We start from the raw sequence: 11,244 nt of genomic DNA on the forward strand, positions 1-11,244 counted from the left end.
TTGAGGAGAGAAAGACCACCCATACTGTAGAAGCAAAGAGCCCTTCTTCAAACACTGTGACCCCACTCCCCCTCGCCACCTCCAGAGGCATCAGATACACCATCCCATCTCCACCCCATCCCCTTGGGGGCCACTTCCAGGATTGGCTGCATCCTTCGTGCTCCCCTGACACCACCTCGCACCCTATGTCAAGGGTATAGGTCCACGTGTCTGCCTCTCCCTCCCAGGCTGTGGGGTCCTGGGGGCAGAGGCTGCGTCTGATAAGTGGTGTCTACCCCGAAGCCCAGCCTCATGCCTGGTCCATAGGAGATCATGGGGATATGTCCGTTGAATGAATGAACCAATGGATGATCATGTCCAGGGCTTTTCAAAACGTTAGCTGAAGACTCTCTTTTCTTCTTACAGTAGCTCATGTGAAGGATCAATATGTAACACAGGGAAAGCATGGCTGCTCATGGAAGAATGAGGTGGGGGGCTCAGACCCCCATCTGCTCAGCCTCCCCTTCCCCAGAGATCACCCCTAGAAGTCCCAGGAAAACCCATGGCCTTGGGGGAGCATCTGAAACATTGGCTCTGGTCTCTCTGCACTTGGGGAAACTGATGCCCATCACAGGGAAGAGGCTAAGGCCAGGACCCAGGACCTGACGCCCTGCTGGACTCTCAGTCACTTGTCCCACTGACCCCAGCTGCCCAACTCATCATTAAGAAGGTGCGAAGAGATGACATTAAAAGTCAGATGCTGAGGATTCAGATCCCAGCCCCATCACTAATGACCTGTGTGACTTTGGGCAAGTTACTTACCTTCTCTGGGCCTCGGTTTTTTCAACAGAAAAGGATGGGGCAGAGGGAGAGCACTGTGGAGATGGAGGCCTAGTAAGTACTCAGCCCAGTAGCTGTTATCATTGTCCGACCGCTGGACCACAGCCCCACTTTCCAACCCTCCCAACAGTTTTGTCTCTGCTGGAGGAGGGCTGCTTCACCCAGGCCAGGAGCGGGAAAGGGATAGGCCATGCCCGATGCTGAGGGTCAGGGAACCCACTTTTCCCAGAGCTGGAGACCCGGGAGGGAGCCACTGTGCTTTTCCCTGGCCAGTGGGTGCCTTGCCAAGGAGGACTCAGCAGTGGGCAGTTGAGGTAGGAGGCCTTTATTAGTTTGAGGAGGGGTGCCACGTCCTGTGGACAATCTCTGGGGGTTGCAGTATCTGGGAGAGTCTGGGGTGAGGCAGGGGGCAGGCAGGACCCCTTAGCAGCAGAATCCCGTCCCAACACCTAGACTTTTAGGAGGGGAGGCTGTCTGCACGGGTAGAGGGGCACAGCCAGAAACCCAGGCTCCCACAGGCAAGGGGCCCAGGCCTCTGCTGCCCCCGCCTCTGGGGGACTCCCCATCCTGGCTCCATTCCTGCTGGGGGGGCGGGGCTTCAGCTCAGAGTTGATGGGGTCAGCTCAGGAGCAGGTGGGCTCCTGAGAGCATCTCGGTGACTGGGCAGGTCGGGTGCGGGCCCACGGGGTACCACAGCCATCACCCCACGGCCAGCAGGACAGCAGGGGTTGAGCAGCAGGGAGGCCTCCCACACACAGCGACAGCTGCCTCCAGAGCCCAAGGCGGGTTTCTGGAAGCTGCAGCTTGGCGGGGCTCCGTCCAGTCCTACCGTCTTTTTTGTAGATGTTCTCCCTACCCCCACGTCCCTCCCCGCCTGTGCTCGTCTTGACTGTCCCTCCCCCCCCCCCCCCCGTGCCAGTGGTCCTCGGCGGCCGCAGGGTGGGTCGGGATTCCTGGCGGATGTTCTCGGTGTCCCAGGGGGTCAGTGGCCCTCAGGGTTGACGCTGGCTGAAGGCAGAGGGTGGAGCGAGGCAGGGCGCGCTGGCTACTTGGAGGCCGCTGACCCTGAGGTCAAGAGGCGAGTTGAGGAAGGACTGGGAAGCTAGGGAAACAGCAGTGCTGGGGCAGAGTCAGGAAAGCGGGCCCGCTGAGGCCTGACCCTCCTCCTGTTCTGCCCGTAATCCCACAAGCCCCAGCGGGAACCTGGGCCCCAGGGGGGACCCCACCCCCAAGGCTCCTCTGCTCCCTCTTCTCCTGCCACGACCTCCCTGGTCTGGACGTCTGGCCCTCACCTTGTGTCACTTCTCCCACTCTCTCCCCTCCTTTCCCTCTTCACATCCTGCTGCCTTCTGGAATCTTCCCCACAGCCTCCTGCCTGGACCTGGTCTCTCCTGCCTTTGTCTTCTCTTCAGGGAGGTGGGTCCCAGCTCCCGGCTTCCTCCCCATTGAGAGGGCTTCTGTGGCCAGGCTGCAGCCTCGCCTCTCCTTGCCCGGGGAAAGAGTGCTCTGGTCCCTTCCACGCCCTGGCCTGGTTGCTGCGCGGGGAGAGATGCAGGGGGAGCGCCTGGAGGCCTGGGGCTTCTCCCACCCGTGTTTGTCAGGGACCCGGGCAGCCTAGGGTGGGGGCGCCCCTCAGAGCAGTTCAGCGTTGCAGGGCGGCGGCCAGGGTATGCCTCTGACATGAATGGGTTGGCAGAGGACCCGAGTGGTGGGGACACATCTGAGTGTGCGCCTGGGGGCGGTGCATGTGGGCTCTGTCAGTGCCCAGTGCTCTGAGGCCCTCTGGGTAACTGAGGCCAGACTTCAGGCCTGGGACGTTAGCCCCGTGACCATCCTGTGGTCTGGGCTGGGACTCATGTGCTACTTTGACAAAGGCCAGGATGCGACCACCTGCCAAAGGGGCTTTGGAGGGCTGCAAGGCTCCCAAAGCAGGGCTCACCCTGAGTCATCCCCTGGGAGCAGCCGAGGGGCCCCAGAACCAGGCCTGTGACCAGCGCTCTGTCTGCCTGGGAACCTGGTCCTAGGACACGCCAAGCTCTGGGCCCATGTTGGCCGCCCCAGGTCTGGCTCTCGAAGACTCCGGGCCCCAGCCTTGAGGGCCTGGCTGAGGACGTCAAGCTAGTGCCAGTGAGAGGCCCCCCTCCCTCAGAGGCCCCCAGTCTTTCATAGGTCTTGCCTTCCACACTCGGGAGAGACCCCAACAGGGCACATGCCCCCTGCCACGTCCAGGATGAAGCCACACCCAGGTCTGGGCTGGAGGAGCCAGGTGGCCAGGGCCCCGGCCTTTCTGAGTCCTCTGGGGCCAGTCTCGCTGGAGGGCTCCAGGGAGGAGGGCAGCCCAGGGGCCCCCGACCCGCCCCCACCTCCACCTGCTCCATCTGGCTGGTCCCCAGGACCGGAACCTCCAACCCTCCTCTCTGTCAGCCCCCAGAGGGCGCTAGGGAGGGGCAGGGGGCGTGGCCCGTAGATGCTGCAGTTGGGCATGGGGCTCTGGCGGTCTATGTCGAGGTAGCTGCCATGCTCCTTCCTCCCTGTACGTCTGCTTCTGGAAGCGCAGGACCACGCTCTTGTCACATTCGCACGTCTGCAGGTCACGCTCCATCTGGTTGAGCTCGCCTGTGGGGAGTGGAGCACACGGACTCTGAGGTCACAGTGGACCTCGGAAGGTGGTCTTGGGCCAACAGCACCAGCACCGTCAGCGGGCCCACCCCAGGCCTGCAGGCTCAGACACTCGGGGCCCAGCCTCTGCATTCACAGCCCTCCAGGTGCCCCTGGTGCATGGGAAACAGAGAACCCCTGAAGCCCAACAGAACAATGTCAACAGGGGAAACTGAGGCCCAGGAAAGGGTGCGTTTGCCTAAGTCATCCAGCAAACCCAAGGCAGAGCTGGGATGGAAACTCAGGTGTCAGGAACTCGCCCCCCAGCCCAGTTACTTTCTACCATCGCAGGCCTCTCTCAAGCACAGAATCACAGCACACCCACCCTGGAGGGAGTTCGTGGTGAGGACGGAGTGAGAAAAACACTTATAAAGAGCTTAGCTCAGTGCGTCCCAGGGAGCAAATGCTGTCGTAGTTGCTATGGGCCTTCAGAAATCATCTACCCCATAGTTCTCAGCCTTAGGTGCGCATTAGAATCAGCTGGAGGGCTCCTGAAAACCAAGGCTGCCCAACCCCACCCGTAGAGCTTCTTCTAACAAGTGCTGTTGATGCTGCAGGTTCGGGAAACACCTCTGGAGAACCACCCACTAGCCCAATTGTTTGCAAACTTGCAAACTCTCCATCAGCAGAATACCTTCTCTGACGTGAAACTCTTGGCCAAAGACTAACATATCAAACAGCCGAAAGAGAGGACTTCCCTGGGGGTCCAGTGGTTAAGACTCTGCGCTCCCAATGCAGGGGGGGCCCGGGTTCGATCCCTGGTTGGAGAACTAAGATCCCACATACTGCAACTGAGCCCGAGAGCTGCAACTAGAGGGGCCTGCACGCCGCAGCAAAGACCCAGTGCGGCCAAAATAAAAAAGATAAGAATAAAAAAATTTTTTTTTTAAACAGCCACTAGAGCTACAAAATACATTAAAGAGGCAGCTGGACCACCGATCCAGGGATAACCGACCCCCCACTAGCTCTCACAGCAGTTGACCTGATGACCCCAGAAATCCCCAGAACCCAGTGTGAAAACCACTGCTTGGGTTAGTCCATTGTCTTGGGGGTTGAGCAGGGAAATTCCTCTCCATGAACTGCTTAATGAACTCCTCTCTCAAGCCAGACCCTCCACCGCACATCTGAACAGCAGAATATGAGGACCAGACAGCCCTGGGCTGCCGAGGGTCCCCAGATGTGCCCAGTTCCCCACCAGACTCCTTCCTAGAGAACAGGAGTCTTGAGTATCTTTGCAAAGCTGGCATTGCTTGTGAGCTCTTAGTAAGGGATGACACACAGCCTGGTGAAGATAAGGAGACAAAGGGAGCCCCGGGCTGCCCACAGGGCTGGGCCAAGGGGCACCTGCTACCCCAGGGTGGGGCACTAGCAGGGGCTGGGCAGGGACACCTGGGCCATCAGCTTGGACGCTGCGCCCCTCAGGTGGGGAATGCGTCCATGGTAAAGGAGGGAACCTGCCAGGCCTGGCTCCAACACCTCGAATCCCCAGAAACCCTGGGTGTCTAGGATGGGGTCACCTCATCTGCTGGGGTCCCAATGACAGAACTAGAAGGGAATGGGTCTGCTCAGATCCAAACCCCTCAATGTGCCTATGGGGAGACTGAGGCCAGGTGGGGAAGGACCCTGCCCAGGGTCATACATGCTGGGAGAACATGGGTTGCAACCCAGGTCCCCTGACTCCCATGCCAGCCTGACACAAAGTTTCAGGATCATCTGAGGATCTGATTAAAAACAGAGAGTCCTGGACCCCGCTAAGACCTGACCCACTGAATCAGGATCACTCCCTAAGCTCTCTGAAGCTTAAGAATCTCAGGGACTAGGGAGCCTGGGGGCCAATTCAGGCTCCGAGCACATCAGGGAGATGTGCCAGGGCCACAGCCAGGGTTATTAGATTCGGCAAACAAACAAGCAAACGAAAAACAAGGTACCTGGTTAAATCTGAATTTCAGACAATAAATATTTTAGTGTAAGTATATCCCAAATATTGCATGGGATATACTTATGCTAATTCTTCATTTCATACTAATACTTACTAATTTTATGCTAACATTTAGTTTTTAGTATAAAACTAAAGTATTTAGGATATACTTACATAAAAACATCTTTCGTTGTTTATCTGAAATTTGAATTTAACTGGGCATCCTGTATTTCATCTGGTAACCTGGCCCACGGCCCTAGCACAGGCTGAGGGGGCTGGCAGTACACACTTCTGTGAGGGGAAGGGGCGATGGTGGGAGAGGGACTCACTGCAGACAATGTTAGTGCTGTTCTCGATGGTGTAGTCATAATGGTCCACATAGGTGTGGCAGCCCAGGTCAAAGAGCTTCTGGGGCTTCCCTGGTGGCGCAGTGGTTGAGAGTCCGCCTGCCGATGCAGGGGATGCAGGTTCGTGCCCCGGTCCGGGAGGATCCCACATGCCGCGGAGCGGCTGGGCCCGTGGGCCGTGGCCGCTGGGCCTGTGCGTCCGGAGCCTGTGCTCCGCGGCGGGGGAGGCCGCAGCGGTGAGAGGCCCGCGTACCACAGAGAGAGAAAAAAAAAAAAAATTTAAAGAGCTTCTGGTAGCAGCAGTCGTGGGCATGGCAGCACGTAGGGGCAGGGAAAGGAGAGCAGGCAGGCATAGCCAGGTGCCCTCTCCCACCGGCAGTGACCTCTATCATGATCATCTGTTCCTGTCCCTCACGAGTCAGACCTTCAGACTGAGGCCCAGAGAGGGCAGTTACTGGCCTTAGGTCACACAGCCGGGCAGAACCAGGCCAGTGCCCCAGGTTCTTGTCCGCGATCCCCTCCCTTTGCCCTCCGCCCAGAGCCCTAGCTTTCCCCCCCACCCCCTGGAGCCCTGGCTGCAGCTGCAGGAGGGGTCAGGGTGGGAGGGAGGGGCCTGAGTGAAGTCAAAGTAGGAAGAGACTGGCTAGATGCAGGGGCTATACCTGGCTGTGCACGATGGCCAGGGAGACACAAAGGCCTGGAGAGTTAAGTGGGGCTTGGGGATGGGGGACAGGAAGCAAATGTGGTGTGGCTGTCCCACCCCCTCTAGTGGAGGGCAGGTAATTAGTCAACGTGCATTTATGAAGCCTCCACTGATACCAGACTTGGTGCTTCGGGGGGAGACAGGAGCAAAGGATGAGCCACGGCTTCCAGGAACTCCCAGGCTGATGGAGGAAGCACAGTCCTGTCCACCTGAGCCTCCAGTCTGAGGGGCCGTGGTCACAGCCCTTGCCTTTGTCAAGTATAAGCTGTGTGACTTTTGCTCTCATGTGTATTTGGAGACAGGTCAAAGGCTCCTTCCGGTGAGAACGGAAGTTCAAATGCCTCCAAGCCCAAGACCTTGGAAAGGGACAATGGAAAGTGTCCAAGATGGGACTTCCCTGGCAGTCCAGTGGTTAGGACTCTGCACTTTCACTGCCGAGGGCCCAGGTTCAATCCCTGGTTGGGGAACTGAGATGCCACAAGCCTCGCGGCCAAAAGAAATAAAAATAAAATAAACATGCCAATGATAGAATTAAAAAAAGAAAACCCACAATGTTATACACTTTAAAAAAAAATGAAAGAAAAGAAAAGAAAATATCCAAGATGGTTGAGGAGGACACGGGTCAAAGGTCAGGCTTCTGGCCACTAACTCATCAAACAAGCCTCCTCCTTGGGGGAAGGGGCGTCTCCCACCTCTCAGAGATGGAGACAGTCTGACCTTTACTGTCCCTGCCCGGTTCCAGCAGATCAGACTCTCCAGGACCTACCAGTACACCTCATCCATGGGCAGGCCACGCCCCCCCACCTCCCGCAGTAGCAGCCGTAGCCCACGAAGGACAAGATGGCGTTCCTCCCTGTGTTGGCTTCCACCATGGACCTGAGGTTGAGCAGGCTGCTGTGGGCCGTGGGCAGGACTGCAAGAGAACCCAGGGGGTGCTGTGAGTTCCCTGCCGTGTGCGTGGCCTCTCCTGTTTGACTGGCTGTCCTTCCAACACCCCAGGGCTGGGGAAAGGGGAAGGGACAGAGGGAGCAGGAGAGGGAGAGCAGAGCAGGAGGAGGGTGCAATCTTCAAAGCAGCCGGTATGGTGCGTTACACAATCCTTACACTGAGCCCTATGGCCCTGAGAATATAATAATAGCATTTGCCAGGCACTGTCCTATGCCCCTTGCATGCATTAACTCATCAAGGGCTCCCTGCAACCTTACAGAGTGCTGATATTATCCCCATTTTACAGATGAGGAGACTGAGACCCAGAGCGTATAGTAACTTCCCCAGGAAGACATGGTTGAAAAGAGGTGAAGCAGAATTTGGACCCAGCCAGTGAGAGCCCAGTGCCTTATACACTCTAAGGGGCTTCACAAATGCCACATGCTCTTCTGAACACGATTCTGGGCCCCTCTGGCTTGGCCTGGCTCCTCAGCTCCCAGCAGGGACTCAGCGTCCCCACATGGCCCTGGGGCCAGTGCATCATTCAATGAACACACACACACACACACACACACACGTATATATTTCTTCCCCTTTGTCCTTGTCTCACAGGTAGTGCAACAACCTTTCCTACACCAGCAAAATCAGCTTCCCGGCATCCTCAGGCAGCTCACCCCAGGGACATATTCTCCCCTCCCCTGCTTCCCTGCCTCCTGGGCTCCCAGATGTGCTGGCTCACTGCTGAGTCAACATCAAGCCTGGCATTTGGGTCCTTACCTAGTTGAGGCCACCACCCACACAGGCTGGAGGACCGCTGTCATCCCATTTTATGGATGAGCAAACTGAGGCTCAGAAAGGTGAAGCTTTGCCCAGGTCATGCAGCCTGGAAGTGGCAGAGCCCAGACCTGAACCCAAGTTTGTGTGCCCCAGAGCTGGGATGCCTCCCCCAACCCGGCTCCTCCATCTGTGCCCGGGGCTGGGCACCCAGTTCAGCCTAACCCTAACTCTCTCCACATCCCCCATCCAGCTCCACGGCCTGAAAGAGGAAAATGTACTGGGAGAGGGAGGAAGCTAAGAATTTCAGAAACGGAGACTGGATGGAAACCCAAAGGCCGAAATTACTTGTTTCTGGAGACGTGGTTGTCCAACATCGCTAGTGATGACAAGGGACTCACCACCTCCACATGCCTCAGCGGGAAGAGCACAGACTTTGGAGTCAGACAGAGGCAGGTCCAGAACCAAAGCTCCCTGGGGCTCTGTTTTCCCATCTGCAAAATGGGAATAACAATTCCAGCTCCCAGAGATCGGGCAGGCCCGCTCTCGGGGCCTGGCACGCACCAGACCCTCGCTCCCCCCATGGTGCCCCCTCCCAGGAATTGTTGTGCCCCTGAGCCAGGCCTGCCCTTCCCCTATACCTCCCACACTCATACAGTCCCACAAGCAGACCCACACTCACCCCCCATGCCCGTACACATGCACACGCACTCCCACTCTCACATACACACAGCACCCAGAGCGGCCACGTGCACATTCCACTCCGAGTGGAAGAAACAAAACCTGCATTCGCTCAGGCTGCAGCCTCTGTCCCAGGCCCCTGGGCCCGGCTGAACTCGAGGGGTTACGTTCTAAATAACAAGTCACTTCGCCTGAATTGAACCAACTGTTTCTCACGTCTGGCCACATTTAACCTTATCTCGTTTCTGATATTTTCTTCCTTTGTCTCAAACCTGGCTGGGTTCAGGGAATGCTGAACAGGTGGACAGAAAGCCAGTGGGACATTCAGCCCATCTTCCGCCTACACAGGACAACTGCCACCAGGACGCCTGCCTGTGTGTCACGAGCCTCAGCTGGCCGGGGGGTGGGGCCCCCCAGAAAGAAGAAGGAAGAAGGCCCCCAGACCTGCTCCATGTCTTCCGGTACATCTCACACCCAGACACTGCTACACACCTGCCGTGTGAAGATGTGTACAGCCTACTTTCATATACACGCTCTAGAGACACACACGCCACTGTGAACACACACTTACACAACATCCTGATGTGCGTTACACACACAGACATCACCACGTGCTCGGACACACCCACACACACATAGATACACGCGGCTATCTGCACTCAAGCTCACTAGCTCTGCATGTACACACGTACACAAACACGTTTTCCTATGTACACAAGCACCCTGGTGTCCCTAAGTGCCCTGACGCCAAGCCACCACCACCACTTTACAATGCTTGTTCAGCTGTGGGCCCTGCATCCTTGAAGCTCGTAAATAGTAAATGCCGGCCGCCCGGGTATGTTTACAGGTGCCTGGAGGAGTAAAGAGCCCCAAAGAAGGGATGAAGCCAGGCAGGGGCAGAGCCAGGAAGCAGAGACCCAATGGCAGGCCTGAGGTCCTGTGGCCTGTGGGTGAGTCACAGCAGAAAGGCTGTGGGTGTCAGGGAAGGAGGAGTTTCCCAGCACCTTCAGTCACCACAGCTGGCCAGGATGCGATGGTGATGAACATCTTCATCCCCAGGTAGGACCTGAGAGAGGAAGAAACCCTGGTCTTGGGTCCGTCCCTTCCTCCTGTGTGGGGTTCCTGGCCTGCAGCTCCCTCCTGGACCTCGTTACAGGTGTGGTCAACGCCATCTCTTTTTTTGTTGGTTTTTTTTTTGCAGTACGCGGGTCTCTCACTGTTGTGGCCTCTCCCGCTGCGGAGCACAGGCTCAGGACGCGCAGGCTCAGCAGCCATGGCTCACGGGCCCAGCCGCTCCGCGGCATGTGGGATCTTCCCGGACCGGGGCACGAACCCGTGTCCCCTGCATCGGCACGCGGACTCTCAACCACTGCGCCACCAGGGAAGCCCAACGCCATCTCTTGATGCCCCATTTCCTGCTGCCCTTGCCTTGTGATTAGCTCCTCCAGGAAGATCTGAGCACCTCCCACCTCCTGGGACAGACCCCAGGATGGCAGAGCCCACAGGCACCAGGAGCCTCCTTCCCTCCCACTCTGAGCAAGAATCAGCTTCCAAGACAGGGAGCTCCTGTCTCATGGAGTTGGACCTTGTCACAGATCAGAACCAACCCCTTTCCATATGCACGCCAGGGAGTCACGTGACCCAACCTGCTGGCTGCCTCTTGCTCCCGGAGCCAGGAGACCTGGGTCCCTGGGTTCTAGCTGCAGCTCTACTTCCAAAATGCTGTGTGACCATCCATAGATCCCTTAGTCTCTCTGGGCCTCAAGTGCCCATAAGGATTAGCTAGATGATCCCAAAGGCCCTTGTAGTGCTAAAAAGGCCATGATATAGCTCAGCCACCATCAGAGACTCAGAGCTCTCCTTTCTGAAGAAATGGATTCTAGGAGCCAGTTCCCCACCCTCATCCCTGCTGCTCTCCAAGGAGGGCTCCATCCCAGGGAAGCAGGCATGTACCTGGAGTTTCTCAAAGGAGAAGAGGCCCTGAGGCTCGGGCCCCTCCACCCAGAGGGGTGTCTAACCAGCCCCTTCTTCCTGAACTCTCTGGGGTTGGCCTGAGCCCCATCTGCCATGTTCCGGGTTCTGGGGGGCCAGGAACATAGGGCTCTCAAGGAGAGCCACGATCCACCCCAAAGTCTCCGGGGAGCAGGCCCCAGCTTCTCGTTGTTGCAGTGGCAGAGTAGTGCCGGGGCAATGCCCCAGGGCAGGATGCAGGTGACACATGGCCTAGAAAAAGGACGCTCCACCTCCCCCCACGGCCCTGCCCACAGCTGCCGGGTAACGCCCACTCCAGGGTGCTCGGGCCTGCCGGGCGTGGGAGCTGATGCACCTGAAGAGGAGGTGGCCCTTCCCCAGGCATCTGCAAGGAAATTAGCCCAAAGTTCTCTCTCTTCCCATCTGAAGAGGATGAAAAAATTATC

The 11,244-nt window shown here is 57.6% G+C and overlaps 1 protein-coding gene across 1 annotated transcript; it reads right to left on the bottom strand.

Moving 5' to 3' along the window:
* Positions 1 to 1,811: 1,811 nt before the first annotated feature.
* On the bottom strand, positions 1,812 to 10,896 carry PLA2G2F (phospholipase A2 group IIF). Its single transcript, XM_060141965.1, is given in 9 exon segments — positions 1,812 to 1,921; positions 3,189 to 3,342; positions 3,344 to 3,435; positions 5,725 to 5,807; positions 6,037 to 6,063; positions 7,212 to 7,249; positions 7,252 to 7,358; positions 9,832 to 9,893; positions 10,781 to 10,896. Coding segments are annotated over 9 exon segments (789 nt in total).
* Positions 10,897 to 11,244: the final 348 nt, after the last annotated feature.

Source organism: Lagenorhynchus albirostris, chromosome 2 (assembly GCF_949774975.1).
Source record: "Lagenorhynchus albirostris chromosome 2, mLagAlb1.1, whole genome shotgun sequence".
In the NCBI taxonomy this organism is placed as follows: domain Eukaryota; kingdom Metazoa; phylum Chordata; class Mammalia; order Artiodactyla; family Delphinidae; genus Lagenorhynchus; species Lagenorhynchus albirostris.